The following is an 18,771-nucleotide window of genomic DNA, read 5'->3' as shown; positions in this document are numbered from 1 at the left end:
TTCTTCTTCTGCCTGACACACTGTATAGCTGGCTAGAAAGGATCACTGTATTAATTATTTTCTCTGTCTTTACAGATGAGTCGTGTTAATCGGCAGCCTGAGGGAATGTCTACCAATTAAAGGAACATCTGACCTGAAGAAAAGAGAGAGCATACAGGGAGCCAGTCTAAAACCCTCACCTGAGACTTGAACATCACCACAGAAGACAGACGACCACCACGCAAATGTGGACCATCCAAAACGTCATCAAATAATATCCTCTTTCTCTGAAAAACGGAAGCGTATAACATCAACAAACCATGTCTGAATACAAAGACACCACTAACCGCCACCTGCGGCACAAGCTTCAGAGTCTGGGCCGGCGCCTGGACGAGCTGGAGGAGGCAACCAATAAGCTGCAGAAGTCTGAGGACGAGCTCCTGGACCTGCAGGACAAGATCATTCAAGCCGAGGGCAGCAACTCCGCCCTGCTGGGCGACGTCGAGGCACTGCGCAAGCGCCTCCTCAAGATCGAGGGGAAGGATGAGGAGGTGTGCAAGGCGGAGGATCTATGCCGCACAGTGAGGGAGAAGCTGGAGGAAGAGGAGAGCCTGACCCAGGAGTTGAAGACGGAGATCGAGCGCTTGCAACGGAGGATGGCCGAGCTGGAGAAGCTGGAAGAGGCCTTTGGGAAGAGCAAGTCTGACTGCAGCCAGCTGTGTCTGAGCCTGAACGAGGAGAAGAACCTGACCAAGAAATTGTCCTCGGAGCTGGAGGCCCTGAAGGCCCGCATGAAGGAGGTGGACACCTCCGAGGCCAGGCTAGACAGGGCGGAGCTGGCCTTAGCTGGTGAACTGGAGAAACTCAAGAGCTTCACCCAGGCGTTTGTGAGCGAACGCAAGCGTCTCTTGGATAAGCAGCGGGAGGACGAGAAGCTAATCCTGAAGCTGACTGAGAAACTGGAGAGGCAGAAGAACAGGATGAGCCCGGCCGACCCTGGTCGTACGGACGTGAGGGAGCTTCGCATTGAAGACGACATCTCATCTGGCTTGACCAGCAAACTGGGCCGCAAGAAGAGCCTGGACTACACAAAGCTGGAGGACGTTGGGCTGAGGAACAAGTCTGAGAACGAAAAGAACAGCCTAGAAGGCCAGGAAGACAACAAGGTGAAAGAGCTCACCCAGGAGGTGGAGAGGCTCAAGAACAGGCTGAAGCAGCTTGAGCTGCTGGAGGAGGACCTCAAGAACACAGAGTCCAAGAATGGAGAACTTCAGGATAAGTTCCAGCAGGAGAGGAACCGAACCCGGGCCCTTAACGAGCAGGTGGAACAGCTCAGGATGCAGCTCAATGGCGGCAGTGGCGATGGCAGCAGTAGTCATGGGAATGGTGGACCCGCTGGTAGCCCTGCCAAGGTCCTGGAGAATGGCAAAGCTGAGAACGAGGAGATCAATGTGAGGGGAGGGTTCAGGCAGGACAAGCCCAAGTACAGGAGTGCAGCAGCTGCAGAGCCCACCACTCCAAAGCATAAGAGTCGAGAGCTCTCACCCCAACACAAGAAAGAGCCAAAACTGAGAAGCAAAGAACTGGCCCACTCTGAGGATGGCTCTCCCAAAGCTGCAAGGAGGGCTCTCAGTCCTGCACACAAGAGCAGGAGGACCCCCAAGACCACCGCTGCTTCTGCCATCTCTGCTGCCTCCGATAACGGAGTGAAGGAAACTGGAAGAGGAGGAGAAGAGAGTAGCAGAGGCACTGCCTATAGCTCTGTGAGTTCAAACTCCACTGATAGTAAAAAAGCATCTGTTCTCAGTCGCTACCCACCAGCAGCAAACGACCAGAAGTCGTGGAAGTCCCTTCAGAAACCTGGAGAGCTTGAGAGTAAAAAAAGCAGAGTTGATAAGTTTTCAAGACTGTACGTGGGTAGTGATAGTGAGTCCAACAACTCTGATGTTGTGCCAGAGAGCTCCAATAAAACCAACAACTCTTCGCCTCCAGAGAAGGACATTGCAGACCCTGAGACTCAGGCGCAGGCCCAAGAAAGTCTCCTGGCAACAGGCCTCTCCAAGGCCAATGGGTCCTTCATCGCCTACAGATCGCACGTCTCCTCTCTGCAGACCAGCGACCACGGGTCAGAAGGTCACTCTTCTGCCTCCGAGACCGAATCCACAGGCTCCAGGCCCTCAGAACCAGAACCGGTGGTTGAGGTGTCTACACCAAGCAGTAGAACTACTCCCAAGTACCCCAGGTACCCGCGTCTGCAGCAGGACTCCCACTCAGAGGACTCGTCCTCCAGGAGTTCGATTGACGAGGAGCTCCACAAGCCTATCCTGGCCGAGGGAGGACCCCAGGAGACTCGCACCCCCTCAGGGATTGAGATTCACCGGGTTTGCAGTCCCCGTGAGGCCCTGAGGTCCAAGGTTGTCATCAAGCCCGCCATCGTAGAGATTGATAGGAAAGAAGTCATGATATCCAGTGGCGGGGCAGAGCCTTTAACAACCAATGGCAAGCCTAAGATCTCCACTAAACCCGTTCTAGCGAGCAAGATGACCAGTAGCATTACCATCTACCCTAACGACCCCAGCTCTTCTCGAACCAGTAGCCGCAGCAGCAGTGTCTCCAGCGAACCTCCAACGAGAGAGCGACACACGTCCACCAGTAACATCCTGATTGGTCCATCCAGCGACCACCGGGGCAGCATCTCCATCCCTTATGAGATCTCGATCCCCAAGAGTAAGATCACCATGCAGCCATGCCAGGACGGCGGGGACGACCCAGAGGCCCAGCGGGTCCTGGAGGCGGCCCGGGTGGTGGAGACCCACCTGCGCTCAAGGAGCAGCTACGGCCTGCAGTCTCCAGAGACCACCTCCGACTTCAGCAACGACGTGGAGTCCGGGTTCGAGAGCAGCAACAGCAGCAGCATGACCACAACTGTCACCAGCTGGCGAACCCACGCCTACGGGCCCGGGCCCGGGCGTGGGCATGGACAGGCACTCAGCCATGGTTCTCAAGACGACAGCCTACCGGAGATGAGGAATGTTACCGTCAGGAGCACCTGGAGGAACCGGGGAGCGGCGTCCGTCGATGAGCCTGGTTACCGTGGCAACGGAGGCACAGTCAGAACGGAGGGAGGGTCGGAGGATGAGGCAGAGTCGGCAACCACGTGGAGGGCTTATCGTGCCACCACCATCTTGGACACGGAGGAGACTGCACCCACCTCTGCTGCCGGAGGGACCGCCCTGGCGTCCCAGCGCGGGGCCAGGCCGTCGCCAGCGGAAGTGTACATGCGCCGGATCAGCAGCGGCCGGGACGGGCCGGAGGTGACACGGCGCAGCAAGAGCTCCCCATCCTCCTCAGATGGGGGCGTGCTGGGGAGGAGCGCACCCCATGATCCTGTCAGCTCCCAGCCCTGGGGACGGACCCAGCCTGCAGTGAGTACGATACAACACTGGATAGCATGGCATAACATGACAGAACATTATAGCATGGCAAGACAACGTACTACCGGGCAGCTGTAATAAAAGCACATTCTTACTCTTTATAAACAATACACATGTACTCTTAATATATCAAGTACTTGTGTTCTAGTTCAATCCACTTAATATGACTAGCAAGATCATAGTGTATCATAGATCTAGACTAGCGAGTTGAAAAGGAGAAACACATTTTGTGGCAGTGTTATGCTTCTACTACATGTTTGGCGTGTTCATGTCTTTTGAGATAAGGAAAGAAAACACTCCCTCAAGAAAGAATCAACAGAAGCTCAGGAGAGCGCTCTCAATTCTTTCCTGTCGGCTTAAAAAAAAGCTGCTGATGTTTCTGGTAATTGATTCTTGGCACGGAAGCAACCATCTACAGATATTTGGCTCTATTAATATGATGGATATTTCCGTGTATTGGTGCTCCACTTTTATTTTCATTAGGTTCTGTTTACATTGGATCTCTAACTCTAGTCTTGAGACTTTGCATCTGGTACATGGACATTAGGACTGGACATTTGTTAGCTTGAAACAAGTATTTTTAGTCTTTCTCCTCCCTCTCTTGAAGTCAGCCAGTGGGTGAATGTGTGTGGGGAGATGTTTTCTCTATGTTTGTACTGTAACTAAATCTCACAGTCTGTTTGGCACCAAGTGGCCCTGTGTCTGGCCTCTGGCTGCATACTTTACCTTCAAACAGCTCTCTTTACTAGATAAAAACAATTGGCTGCAGAGTATCTATCTCTCTACCCATTATGCTAATAGTTTTTGCCTTTTGAAAAGTGCAGTCTCCTTAAAACCCCATGTTTTCCTAAGCTTTCCACTCCTTTGCTCTATGCAGGAGCCTTTTTCAGAGAGTGCTTTTTTTCCCTGACTCCAGGCCTATAGCTTCAAGCTTAGCACAGCAGTTCTACAGGTCTGACTCCCCAGCCGGAGTCTAAGTTAGCACAAAGAGAAAAGGGTGGGACATAGAAGAAATGAAAGGGAGGATAGAAAGAGAAAAGACCTTAACAGGGAAAAAAAAAGGTCACACAAACCTCAAGGGAGGAAAAATAGCTTGCTTATATGTGCACCAGCCAGTCGGAGTTTACTGACAGGGCACTGTGAGGCTGCCTGGGCTATTCCTGTCATAATTGAAGATGGGCCTTGTTGTTCAAAGACTCACCTCCTAGTAGCCAGCCTATGGACTGCTGGGGTCCCCCACAATGCAGTGCAGAGCCGACGAGCTGTGTGTCCAGGATATTGAGGTTGATGTTATTCCCTGTGGTAGACATTTTGTTTGATATTTCAGTAAAACGGGTGTAGCGGGTGTGGTTTGGAACCACAGTTTTGCGATGACGTAGCCTAACTCCAGACCTACCTGAGAGCCACATGTTGCCATTGGACTCAAACAATGTCCTCTTGGCCAAAAGGAAACTTTGTTTTGCCCACAGTTTGGGTCTCGTGGTGTTAAAGGTTAAACAGCAAGTCTGAGAGATGAGGTGATGGTTACTAATGTCACACCGTAATAACCAACTTGTCTGTTTGTCAAATGGCTATACCAACACTAACAAACGGGTGATGAAGCTGCAATAACATCTCAGTATGTCTGTTTGACAGACTGTCCTGGACCACAGGACTCTGTTTGGCATTCTAGTGTTGTCCTCTGTAGATAAACTAGACACAAGCAGGACAGAAGATGGATGTCACTGGCTACCAACCCTGCCGTCGTCTCCCCCATAACCCCCCACTCTCTCACCTCATCACCCTCTTCCATCAATCAGCCCTGATCCATTAGTCATTTATGAAGAATAACAGAAGTGTTGTTGATAATGTCGTGTGTGTGGTTTATATACTGTGGTAAAATGTGAAGCCAGCATAACTACAGTATTACTCACAGGATTACTCACCAAAGGCATGTTTATTCAATAGAGACAAACATATAGTTTATATGAGGCCCCACTCAATTACGCTAACGTTATTGTTGTTGCTCTGTGGGCCTGTGGCGAAGTAGGGTGCAGTGACCCTCTGGTCATAGGGTCTTGGGGTCAGGACCATGTTGGATAACAAAGCTGTTCATGGCAGCATGAGGAGGTCATCTGGTTGATAGGTGCACACACACACACGCACTAGCCCCAGCCTCAACCAAACAAAGCTAGGCCAGAACCTCAGCCCCTATAGTGGGCCCCTTGTCTCCAGAAGCCTGGCAGGACAGCTAACCACCATGAGGACTAACAACCTGGCCGTAGAACTATAATTACTGTCATTTTCTGCTCTATGCCCCATTGACGGCCCCCGCCTCTCCTTATTAGCTGTCAATAGGCTTAATTAAATCAGTCCAACACTCGACCCCTTGCTATGCCTGTGTACAGTCCCCAGCTGTGTCTCCATGTGGATACATTTTCCCTCCTTTTGTTCTTCTGTTGACCTCTCTCTCTTCCTCGGTCTCTCCTTATGTATGTCCCTCTTCTCTCTTTCTCTCTCTCTGCCTCTTTCCTCCTCTCATGTTCATCATGCCATGACCTGATGTATTATTTGAGGGCCTTTTATTTGAGCGAGCTGTCAAGTTCATTGCTTGAGTCAATTCTACCACATGGACCTGACCTGGGCCAGTTCGTAAGTCTAACCCTGCCTTCCCTCATCACTCAGAGCTGATAGACCCCAGAGAGAGAGAGACTGACTCCCTCCTTCCAACAAATTGGTGCCGGAGCACTCTACCAGCTGTGAGCTGACAGGCGGCCTAATCTGTTATCTGTTGTGACTCCTTCTGTCTTCAATCACTCTTTCTGTCTCTCCTCTCACTTCTTTCTCTCCCTCGCTGCTTGTGTCTAGTGAAAGGTAGATCATTGGTAAGGGTTGAGGTGGGTGGGCAGAGATGGTATTAGAGCTCTTGAGACATCTCTCATGTTAGTCTACAGGCTCAATAATTCTTTGTCTCCGGGTGACGACTGGTTTATCAACATGATTTGGCTACAGTAATCAAGTGGAAATAACTTGTGGGGGGCACATTCAGTTCTTCAGTATGAGAATGAATTGATGCTGGCTTGACTGCTGCTCTTATTTTAGCTGCTGTCTGTGCTGATTATGATGATTATAGCAACCAGCCAATGTAGTGATGAGTGATATTCAGTAAGGAAAAGCGAGCACCTTTTAATCAATAGTCATTTAGGACCACACAGCACTTGATTCCATAATGTGCCCTACAGATATGCACACTTGCTGATGGCTTATTGATTGGCTGTCTTTCTCATAAATTATTTCACAGACATTCTCTGTCCTTTAAAGTTACACATCCTTGCCATTGAAAGCTTATTGTCAATGGATTGCATGCCATTATTGAACAAATCCTTATTTCAGTGGAACTTTGTAAACCAGGTTAAAAACAGGGACTAACCGACTTTGTTGCTTCCATAGCTAATCCATGACATGGTTTAACCGTACCGTAGTGCAGCAGAGTTGGGCTTTGGCCTGGGTAGCCAGGCTGTAGAAGCTACATGGCTACATCCACAGTTTCTCTTCCATCACTGAGTGGTGTCACCTGGCAGTACAGAACAGAAGAACATTGTAGCCTTTCCTCCACTCTGCAGCACTCTCAAACCTCAGCAGCTATGTGAATGAGCTCTGAACTTATGCTTGGCCAGCGCCCACCGACCGATGTGGCTGATTGAGATAGGAAAACATCCTTTGTGGAGCCCAAACCCCCCTGGCAGCAAGGTGAAATGTGAGGTTGATGCTGTTCGCCTGGGCTTTCGCCTGACATGACCCAAAACAATCTGGAAAACCAATCTGTTGTTAGGAGTCGGACTCGGACAATTCAAAAGAACACTGCTAGGCGCTTTAAACTTCAGACACGAGATCTTGTGAGGCCTGGATTGAGCATGTTTGAAAAGAAATCTTCAAGGTATGCTTAGGTATGAATGATTAAAACCCTGACATGGCAGAGAGAACCTATTTTAACAGAAATATTAATGGGGAGTTTGAATAAGAGCTTCTCTGAAATCTATTGCCTTGGGTGTAATGAGCGTTGTCTGCTTGGAGAGCAGATCTGGCACGGTGCATTCCTAAAGGTGATCTGAATTTGTAGATTTTAGAAAATGCTTGCCAGGAAATACAGATTTAATGCAACTCTATGGCTTGTTCTCCTGTACATGTTTAATATATGTAGCATTGCAAATGTGTTGCCTCAGGGTAAACATCAGGATCTCTATGGTAGTTGGCTGTGACTTCTCTAATCTCCTAAAGTCTAATCAGGGCTAGGAGATTTCAGTTTTTAATGGTGTAAACTCTCCTCAAAATCACGTTTTAAAAGCACATTTTAAAACTCCACAACTCGAGATTCCTGACCACTTCCTAAAAATAGCAGCACTGTCTTGTCATGGAGGGCAGAGACATACCTTTGGTAGATTTGGGAATGGAAAGTCTTCTGCACATGGCGTCCCTTGTGGATTTTTTCTGTTGCTCATGTGACACATCAGATTACCTAACCGCATTTATAACATTCTGACTGACATTCCTACTTTGAAATATGTTCTCACATTCAGATTTATTATTAGGGCAGCATTTTTCTCACTCGAATGACTTTGAGAAATATCTGCATGTGTTTATATATGATGTGCTTGTTGAAAAACTACTCGACTTGAGAGCTGCTCTTTGACTTAATCCAGTAGATTAACAATACATGTTATGCTTCTTTTGTAGAAAAATAAGGTGTAACCATGAGATGCCAAGAGTGCCTTTTTCAATAGCTGAGATAAATAGACCAATACTATCCTTGTGTGACAAAATGTATGGTAGGAATTCATCAAAGGTCAAGGACTCTGTCACGTCTGTTCACCGTTTGTTACTCAGTAACTGGGTTTAAAGTCAAATACAATGGCAGTCAGGTCCAGTGGCTCTCTCCCAGTGCTGCCTTCCATCCTGTTACCATAGAAGGAGAATGAGATGCTGGGGCAGTTTCCTGCCTCGGGTGACTAGGACAGGAAGTGGCTGTGTTGGGCCGTCCCATTTGGCAGTGTTAGTGTCGTTACTGGCTTCCTGTCTGTGACTGCTTCCTCCCCAGGAAGCCCAGAGCCCCATTAAGGCCAATTACCAACACTCTCTTCTACTCTACTCTACTCCTCTCCTCTGTCAGTACCAAGACTTGGGTCCTGCCTGCCTGCTTGTCACTAATTATGGTCCATTTTTAAGCCTGAATTACAGGAGTGTGGTTGGTCTGTTTTGGAGCTCCACCACCATCTCTCACTGAGCCTGGAGGAAGGTCACTGAGGTTGTGTTGAGGAACGCAGGAACAGTTACAGGGCATTTAGTCACGAGTCAATCCACCCCAAACAAACCCAATTTTAATTTCTTCTCTCATCCCTCTGTGTGTTTGGGGTTTTACTGGTTGGGAATTTTTCCTGAGGTTATTTGGGGGAAGTCCATGAAGAAGACATAACAACCTCATTCGCTCACACCACTTCCTCAGAGAATGTTAACTAAACCGATTGGTGACGTAGACCAGAATATATTCACAGCTGCTAAAATAAAGGTTACGCAACAGTAAAAAAAAAAAGAAAGAAAAAATGTTTTATCTAAGAATGTGTTGTGTCTGTTCCTCTGTGTGTGTGTTGGACCACCAGGCTGCTGAGGAGAGGGACCCCAGCCCCAGCCCAGTGTCCTGGAGGAGGGTACCTCCTGGAGACCCCGTCTACGAGCCCAGGGGTTCCCGGGTAGATGGAGCCAGCAGGGGGGCCACCTCCAGAGGAGAGCTGTTGTCCAGTAGAGGTCAGGGTGGTCGAGCGGAGGCTAGGACCAGCGCTGGGACGCAACCCTGGAGCAACCGTCAGTCAGACAACTAGAGAAGGTCTTCTCCACCACTCGGCTCCAAAACATCCAGGTAGGATGGCAAGGCTGCTACACCTGTCTCTATAGTCCCAGTGTCAGTTGTGTTGTGGTGACTTAGAATGTCCAGAAGGCCTACTTCAGAGTGAGGATCACACACCCAGCTGAGTCTCGTCCTGCTCCTTGGACCCTAATTAAAGGAAGTGTGATAATTACTCATCCTGCTTTCAGCCCTGCAAGTGTGAGATCTCTCTGTCCTCTCTCTATTTCAGAATTCTCGATACACCCATCCATCCATCCCTTCCCAGACTGCACAAGGATGAAATTGCATCTCCAACCAGCTACCAACAGCTGCTCCATGACTCTTAACCAACAACTGCATCTCAACTATTTCTCTACATATATTAATTCCCAACCTCCAAAATAGTCTGCACCTGCGACCTCCAGTGATGAGCAGAAGCTGCATCCAGCACCGTGGTGGTTGGAGGCTATTGGCTGGAGGTTGGGGATGACCAGTCTTTAGATCTTCTTCTGCTTCTCCTCCAGGATGTATCATAATGTAATCTTCAGATCTGACAAGGGAGAGGTCTCAGTGATTGGGGGGGGGGCTAAACTGAGAGGGGGGGAGAAGGGGAGGAGAGAGGCTTGGAGTAGGAAGCACTGGGAGGATGGTTGCTTTTAGAGAGTGGATTATGATTGGAGAGTGAAATGGCAATAGTCAACCTAACACTTTGAAACTCAAACTGGAGCTGAACAGCTGCTCAGTGAATGTGCCTCATGGGACAAAAATACAGGGAGCAAGTGACTGAGAATGTAACTGAATTTGCGTGAATTGATGAGTCATGTAAACCATTGCAGGGTCCAATATATTTGCATTAAGCCCTTCGCAGACACATGACAATGACATGCATGTACTGAATGATGATACCAGTGTGCAGACTTGTGACTCTTCCAGCATGCACTTCAAGATGAAGGAAGACAGAGAGCTTATAGAGTCTGCTTCTCCTTGGGCTCTTAACCAGCATACTCACTCCATCCCCCGCTCCACATCAAACCTCCATATGCTACAGTGACAACATGGATTAACACTCAACCCATAAAGTTTATCAGTCCCTGTATGAGCTTCATGCTGTCTTGACCTCGTGTTCACATTCTCAGTCATTCTCTCTATTTTACTTTCTCTTCCTCCCACCTCCTACCCCTCCTCTCATAGCTACTGTAGCAGATGTTCAGTATGTTGGGACACATGGCATTCTTTGAATTATGGGATGGAATGCACTATATATATATATATATATATATATTAAAAAACACACAAAAAAAAAACATTTACAATGAACTAATCATCTGTCACAAGACTACTTTTCCCAGGGTGCTTTGCTGCAGGGCACCAATCAGTGTTTTATGGCTGCCCTGTTCCTTGGACTGTGAGAATCAAGTGGACATGAAGGAGGAATCAAATGCTGGATCTGGGGAATACCAGCAGGAATGGTTGGAAAAGGAGGACATGATGGCAGCTTTCAGCTGTCTGTACATCTGTCTGTCTGCTGGTCTGTCTTGTCATAGGAACAATGTAAAAACTTGGATCACCACAAGGAACTATCAGTCCAGGGATGTGAGACTGGGGTTCGCCGTGCGAATCGTATCAACTTCTCCTAAATCTCCTGTTTTCTATAGAGGTGTATTTTGTTTAAAATGTTGAATCTGGAATTGTTCTTGTTGGGTAAGGGTAGGAGGGAAGGATGAATGTCCACTGGCCAGAGACCCAGAAGCCACATGGTTGCCATAGAAACACATCTTGCTAAAATAATCTTACAAACAAATCTATTTTAACTTTGACTACTCACAGGAGAAGGTGCCATGTTGCTTTTAGAATGGCAGCTTGACATTACCAACAGCTCGGTGGCATGGCCTTGACATTGGCCTGACCCTAGCTTGACCCTGGCCTGAACTTGTGCACACCAAACTTGTATCCTCTCTTCCCAGCAGATCCTACAGAATAAACCATATATGTTATCTATGACTATGGAGTTTAGACTCCACCAGCTTAACGATGGAACAGCATTCTTCCCTCTCTGCTCCAAACACCCTTTCAAGTGTTGCCATGGAGATGTTTCCAGCTCTATAATGACAGTTATTATGGGATATTCAGAGTGGTTGGGGTGGGTAGTTTTACCTTGATGTTCTGGTCAGCCGTATTTCCACTCAGCCTTACATGTTATCTACCAGCCTTTTACCGTCACACTTCAGATTTAATATTTAATGTGTTATTACAGTGGAAGACATATGTTCATCTATTCATCGTGATTGTGCAGTTTGGTGGTGGAGACCTGCGATATTGAAAGTCCTTCCGATTTCATAATGTACTAAACGTAGGAGGGGAGTGAGTCAGTCACGATGTGCAATGACTAGAAAAATACCCTCTCTAAACACCCCCAAAATCACCAACTCATTTAGCTGTCACAGTGGGAGGTGACTGTGAGGTGACACATAAAGAGGGTACAAGAATTAGTCACTGATTTCCATTTTTGAGGAATTCACCGTCTTCAGCTTTGGTTGTGTGACTGTGCTATATTCCCCTGTAGCTCTCTAGAGTCTAGACATGCAGACAACAGTATCGGTGCAGAGAGAGAGAGAGAGAGAATGTTCATCACAGATTAGGTAATATTTTTACATTTTTGAAATAATGTTTTATATAAGTAAACTAATCTTTTTGTGGTTTCAAATGAAGGGATTTTCCAGAAAAAAAAACATCCTCAACAACAACAACAAAAAAACAACCCCTAAAGCTAACTTTTTCAAACTTCAAAGGCCCCCTAAAAAGAATGTAGCCTACACCGCCCAGAATGTTCTGCCCTTTCGATTTGTCTGTCCCAGGGCTCTGCTCAGCTCCATAAAGTCTTAGTGCTGCCATGTGGTCCTTTCACAGCTACCGGACAATCTGTGAACATGTGTTCAGAACAAACACACATCACTGGCTCATCTCGCCCTCCCTCCGACGCCCTCACCTACTGGCCTTTGTCACAGTTGTAGGAATGTACTGCAGTAAAGCAAGGCAGTGTATCTAGTCGGTGGCCTCAGATTAAGATTGAAAGGCAAGCCAAGCTGTCACCATAGCGATCCCAGTGTGTCTCTGCAGCTCCCCGAGTTTGTTTCTGGCTCCTGTTCTCTGGTGTTACCAGGATGACGACAGTCTCCCCTTCCAAATGTGTATTTGGACCTCATCAGCTCTTCCTGTACAGTAGTTCTGAGAAAAGGGAGAGTACTGTATTTCTTCCCCTCCCTCCCTACGTTCCTCCTCCTCTACCACCCCCCCCCCCCCCCCCCAACCTCTTGCAGGAATGCCTTGATTCTTAACGGTCGTGATATGCATGGCTCTTTCTGGAGGCCGCTTTATTGTCTGTCAAGACGTGGACGAGAGCTGATGTATGGCCCCTAGGTAACTGATAGGTCAAAGGTCAGAGCTGCAGCTAATCAGGTCCCTCCCATGGCATTCTGGCTTATAAATACAAGAGGGGGAAGCCAGACAGTTTGGCAGCAGCCAGTCCGACCTAAAACAGACCTGCTTCAGAGCAGTGCTTGTCTTGGCTGTCCAGACCAGCGCTTGTTTGCCCTGTCTTGCTCAGGCGTACTGGCTGATCTGCACATGCTTAGTGTCTGCATTGGCAGTGCGTTTATAGCCTTCTGATGTTCCTGTTGTCATGTGGGGGCAGACTAAAGTCTGGTTGGTAGCTCCTAGCTGAGGTCTGGTTAGAGGCCCCTGGGTGAGGTCTGGTTAAAGGCCCCTGGGTGAAGTCTGGTTAAAGGCCCCTGGGTGAGGTCTGGTTAGAGGCCCCTGGGTGAGGTCTGGTTAGAGGCCCCTGGGTGAGGTCTGGTTAGAGGCCCCTGGGTGAGGTCTGGTTAGAGGCCCCTGGGTGATGTTGGTTAGAGGCCTCTGGGTGAGGTCTGGTTAGAGGCCCCTGGGTGATGTCTGGTTAGAGGCCTCTGGGTGAGGTCTGGTTAGAGGCCTCTGGGTGAGGTCTGGTTAAAGGCCCCTGGGTGATGTCTGGTTAGAGGCCTCTGGGGGAGGTCTGGTTAGAGGCCTCTGGGTGAGACGTATGAGGCTGCAGATCTCCCTGGCTGGCTGAGGCTCATCAACTGTCAGTCATCAGAGTTATGTCACCAGGGTTGGGTTTAGATGGTTACCTTATGATGTAATCTCCTAACACCCCTCTTCCTCCTCACCACACATGCCACACTACTGCCCCACTAACTGCTTGTCTCCTCCCTGACCCTTCACCCCTTCCTCCTCCCTGTAGACTCCCCAGCCTCTCCCACCTCCGCGCCACACACTCCCCCCTGTATTTCTCACCTCCTCCCCCAGCTCCAGAAGGGAGTCAGGGGTCCCAGGAAGAGAGCAGAGCAGCTGTCGGAAACCGTAGGTTTTATGTGCTCGGGAGGGTCATCCCGGAGACAGGCTTCAAAGAAAGACTCTTTTGAAAGGGCAAGGCTGAAACTTCATCCTCTGTCATGCACGTCCACATCTTCCTTACTTGGCCCCTAGGTACACTTACACCTTAGTGGGAAGTTCCAACACACACACACACACACACACCCTTAACCATGCATAACCTTCTCACACACACACACTCACTCTCATGCAAACTCTGTGAAGCAGCCCCTTTCATGGCCTAGTGAAGGGTCAAAGATGGGATTTACCTGTTGGCGGTTGGTGACGAATAGGAGGTAACAAGGCAAGGAGAGAGATGCTGGAGTCTGAGGCTCAGGAAGGAGTGATAGTTCCAGCCCACACAAACATGGTTACAAGAGCAGTGTTCCTGATTCACTTCTCAATTTCTGGCCAGTCAATTAGAACAACTTCCTGAAATCACCATTACTCACGTCTAATGTAATGTTTTTCAAATCCGTAGAGAGACACACCTTGGTCAGCGATTCTAAAGAATCTCCCAAATGTTGCCTGGGCGTTCCAGGTCAGATCATACCCTGAGAGAAAGTACGTATTAATGATGGACAGTCTGCTAAGATAATCAACATGGATGCTGCTATTGAAAGATGAGATTATGAGATAAGGTGACAGACAATAAACCAAGGAGAGAGACAGAGACATTGGCTACCATGTCCATGACACTGGGCCACTTAACAGGCCCATGGCTTTTAAGTCTCCGTTATTGTACAAATTGTTGGTGTTCCTTCTGTTAGAATGCAGTCTCGAATGCGTTCGGCTGGAGGAGAGGTGGGCTTGAGGACCGAAGGGAAACGTTTGTGTGAAGTGACTTTGCTGTGGTCTTTAAAGGCTTCCATTGTAAACAGAGGGTCATGGTGTCAATGAACGTCAGCAACACTAATCTGCACTTATCCAGCACTTAACTTAAGACCTTACACAAGTAAAGCTCCCTTAGCCTTCTGTGTCAACAGTTACTCTGCATTTCTCACAGTCATTTATTCCTCTCTGTCTCTCTCTCATATATTAGAGATGAATGTACGGTCATCAAAGATGTGTATATAAGTCTGTATATGTGGTTTTGCACCGGCCAAATTTAAATTGGTAAAAATGTTGCTTGGAGCATTTATTCTTTGATAAACTACTCAGCATATTGCGTTAGGATAAGAGTTGAGAACTCAAGTTTATTGTACAAATAATTTAGTGAATAATTTTTTAAAGCTTGTGATTACTTCTTGGGGCATGGCACTTGATTATGTCTGTGTCTCTCAACCTTTTAACATTGTGCCAAAATCATTCCACAGTGTTTACAGTTTACAGTCGATGACAGGGCCAGCGTTTCCACACGTGGCTACCCTGTCTGCTAGACTATTCTTACTGAAATAAAGGGGAAATATTCAATTTGAGTTTTTTGTTTTTTTCCTTTTTGTTTTCCGCTCATGTAATATTTTTTTTGTTTTGTAAAACAAAAGATGTCTTATTTTGGAATCTGTATCGGATAGATTTTATTTAATTAAATCTTGTAATTTTGTAAAGTGGGCCTCATTGAAATATATTTAGTATTTTGTCCCCTTTTGATTTTGAAGGAGGACGTTTTTTTTGAGCTATGTATCTTTTCTCATAGATGCGCTCCTGGAGAGTACTTTGTTCCTGTCTTTTTTGTTTAGTTGTTTTAATGCGAGCGATGTCTCTCCTGCTTAGTGGGATCTGACAGCGCTGCAACCTGGGTCACACAGTCGCGGTGGAAGGGGCTGGACCTGTGGCATCGTCATTGAAGAATGAGAGCATGTGTGTTTTATCACAGCAGAGCACGGCTGCTCAGTGTAGCACACAGTCGACCCTAAGTCCTTCTCCATGTGGCGTCCTGTTTTATTAGTGTTTCAGGAATCAGTCTGTCTTCCAGGTCCTCTGTTACTGTTTTCCCTCTCTCATAAATTCAGGGTTTGTTCATCTTGTGTGCTGGTGTGGAAATGCTGCCAAAGAAAGAGATGTTCAGGCCTTGAGACACGCGCACACACACACACAAATACACACACACACACACACATGGTGGCCAAAACCACCGGATTAGAACCGCAAACATTCATGTGAAACTGGATATTGTCAAAAATAAACACTCCACTCACATGCTGACAAACTCGTAAGAGGACATTACGTCTGCAACAATCAAACACGGACATTTGAACCCACGACCCTTTATACATGGGTCGATACTGTATGTCTGATGCTAGAGAGGGAACAGACAGTAGAGAAACATCTTATGAATCAGATCAAGAAGTGTTATTACTTAATGGGCCTAGATGCCCCTTAACGTCTGTGTGTCATACACAGCAATCCTGTTTGGGACGAGGCTTCTTCTGTTTGTAGAGTAAATACATGGTGCATGTTTAACCTTCCCGCCCTCTGCATGTAAACCTCACTAGGCTGGCCAGCTGCTGTACAGCCAACTATGTATTCCAATTAAAATAAAAAAGCAACCTGTTTGTAGCTGTGTTTGCATCTTGGATTGTGTGTGTTAGGGAGTGTGTGTGTGTGTGTGTCTTGGTGTGTGCTTTTGTACAGCAGGAAAGAAACGGAATGCTCTTCTGCTTAGGTATTTAAATGGAAGATTAGTTTACAGTAGCAACCACAGCTAGCATATTTTTAACAGCACCACACCCTGTCAGAGAAAAGGCAAAGTAAGAAAGCGTGTGAGAGACAAAAAAGAAAACAGCCATATGGTGTCCTCTGTAGTTCTTACAATTGGGGCTTGCACAGAGAAAGACATCTGACAGTGCGCAAGATAAGCAAACTAGCAGATGAATTAAGCAAATGTGCCATGTGGGAGTGGAAAACCACAGCCTCGTGTGGAGCGCTCTGTCAGCACACACACCTTTCTATTAAACGGCAAAGTCTCACAGTAGGGTGACTGGGCTGAGTACTGACTCGGTCAACTGGAAGCAATAGACTTCTGGCTCCAGGGGAAAACAGATACACCAATTGCAGTGTTTCTCAAATGAAATGGTTCATCTGGGGTCACCATTTGATCCTTCTTTAAATATTTGTTTTTGCGTGACCTGAATGAGTTACATTTACCTCACAGTACATTCAGGTCTGTTCCATCACTCCATTTAGTATTTGACAATACCTGTAAATAGCAGTTGATTCCTATCTGTAGTTCTCTGTACTGTGATACGAGAATGAAGGAGTTAAACAGCTTTTGCTCCACATCAGAATCTGCTTATACTTCGGACCTGGGCGGGGCTTCTCAGTGAACCCCAGATCATGGTACTATTACCCTCAAGCACCCTGTGGTCGTTGGTGGCTAACCCAAATGAGTGATGTGAACTCAACCATGGAAATGACTCATATCTTATGCAGAAATGCTAATTTATGCACAGGGGTAACAGACCTCAGCGTTCCAGTTTTCTTCACAGCGCTGGGAAGGAGCTGCTGATTAGAGAACATGGAGAATTTGAGGAGACAGTGTCTGTAAGTAGGCCTTCATGCCACAGTGCATTTGAGGGCAAACCCCAGGAAGGAGATTTGTTGCTACGGCATCAACTAATGGGGATCCAATTAAACAAACAAATGAACAAAATGAAACAGATGCAGGTTGACAAGAGCAGTTTGGATGATTCATTTTGATTGAGTAACTGGAGTTCACCTGTGTCATTCAAGGCTTTATTTCCTGATGAGGATGCATTAAAACGTTCATAACACTTTAGCGTACTCATCCTTTCATTTTACACTGATTAAGACGCCAGGGGGGCATCAAAAGAAGGAATAATCAGATACTGGATATCTGGCCATCCAGGACAGCATACATTCACATACATTCAAAGGCCAACACTGGAAGCCAAGGGAGCCACACATGACACATCTTATAGTTCCTTCTTGCGTGTTCCTTGGGGGAAACTGAGAATGTGTCAGTGCTGTAACTTCCAGAGAGAGTCAGAGAGGCTGACATGTCTCCAGCAACCTGTCAGTGTCTGTAGGCGCGCGTCAGTTCTGCCGGGATGTGGGAAGCCAGGAAGGACATGACTGAGGTGTTGCTGTCTTTCAGGCATTCTCACTATTCCAACCTGGGCCGAGATATCTGGAGCGTCGGCGGCGTAATCACAACGTGTCAGATTTCTGATTGGATTCACTGTCAGAGTGCTAACGTGGCGAGAAAATGTGCAAGTTTGCGGAGGAAAAAGTGTGCGTGACGTGACATTTGCGTGAGTGCGTGCTTGTCTGAATACATTTCCAACCCAACTGTGGTGTTTGTGCAGTGTGCTCTGTGAGTCACATGGCTGGTTGAGAGGAGATCGGTTCTGACACGCAGCCGACTTTCAGCCAAAGGCCTTATGTAACTCAGACACCTGCTTCTAGGACAGGGCTGGAGGCACAGAGATCTGCATAAAGAATGTAATTAAATCTTTCTGTCACACCGACATTCATAGGTCTGAGATGAATGGATTGGAATGAGCTGGCGATGATGGATGGTGCTACGTCCACCGTCTTAAAGGAATGGAAGTATTAGATGACACAATGAAGCTGTTAGCGTATTACCTAATCCTATATACATATCCAACATCTACAATGACTTACAGGACAGAAGCTTGGGGCCGATGAGGGTTTCTAACTAGCGTCACACTACCCCCCCCCCCCACACACACACACACTGTCCCTGGCCTTGGGTTAACCAAAGCAATGAAAGAGCCCAGTGCCAGTATTGATGTGGCTATTTCCATAGCAGCATCTAATCCAAGCTCTCTGTAGTTGGGTCAGCCCCCCCTGCTGTGGCCCCATGCCCCCCCCCCCGTGCTTTCAGCCTCACTGCCCTGAAACAGAGCTTGATACTGGGGTAAGACTGGAGTCATGCCGGGGTATTACAGAAGTATAATGCCAGGTTCCTACGCCAAACCCATTCTTCACTGGCCCATCAGTGGTTCCAAAATACATTCTGATGTCAAGATTCTTACACCACACACTCCAGGAAGCAAACCAGTCATGTGGGGGGGGGGGTCAGGATGGGGTAATATAAAGGTCAGGGGTCAGCAGTCAACACACACACACCTAAATCCCATCTGGACAGGAAGTGAGTCGTGTCTAATA

The 18,771-nt window shown here is 47.5% G+C and overlaps 1 protein-coding gene across 1 annotated transcript in view; it reads left to right on the top strand.

Moving 5' to 3' along the window:
- Positions 1–16,176, top strand: part of luzp1 (leucine zipper protein 1) — a 40,889-nt gene extending 24,713 nt beyond the window's left edge. The window contains exons 3-5 of the mRNA XM_084677388.1: positions 76–3,404; positions 9,047–9,303; positions 9,521–16,176. Coding sequence (XP_084533514.1) covers positions 300–3,404; positions 9,047–9,265 — 3,324 coding nt within the window. The 5' untranslated portion in view covers positions 76–299 and the 3' untranslated portion in view covers positions 9,266–9,303; positions 9,521–16,176. The remainder of the gene's footprint in view (positions 1–75; positions 3,405–9,046; positions 9,304–9,520) is intronic.
- The last annotated feature ends 2,595 nt before the right edge of the window (positions 16,177–18,771 follow it).

This window comes from Hypomesus nipponensis, chromosome 3 (assembly GCF_054491055.1).
Source record: "Hypomesus nipponensis isolate SF chromosome 3, ASM5449105v1, whole genome shotgun sequence".
In the NCBI taxonomy this organism is placed as follows: Eukaryota; Metazoa; Chordata; class Actinopteri; order Osmeriformes; family Osmeridae; genus Hypomesus; species Hypomesus nipponensis.
Note: the sequence above shows the minus strand (reverse complement) of the source record. Positions and strands in the feature narration are given on the sequence as shown.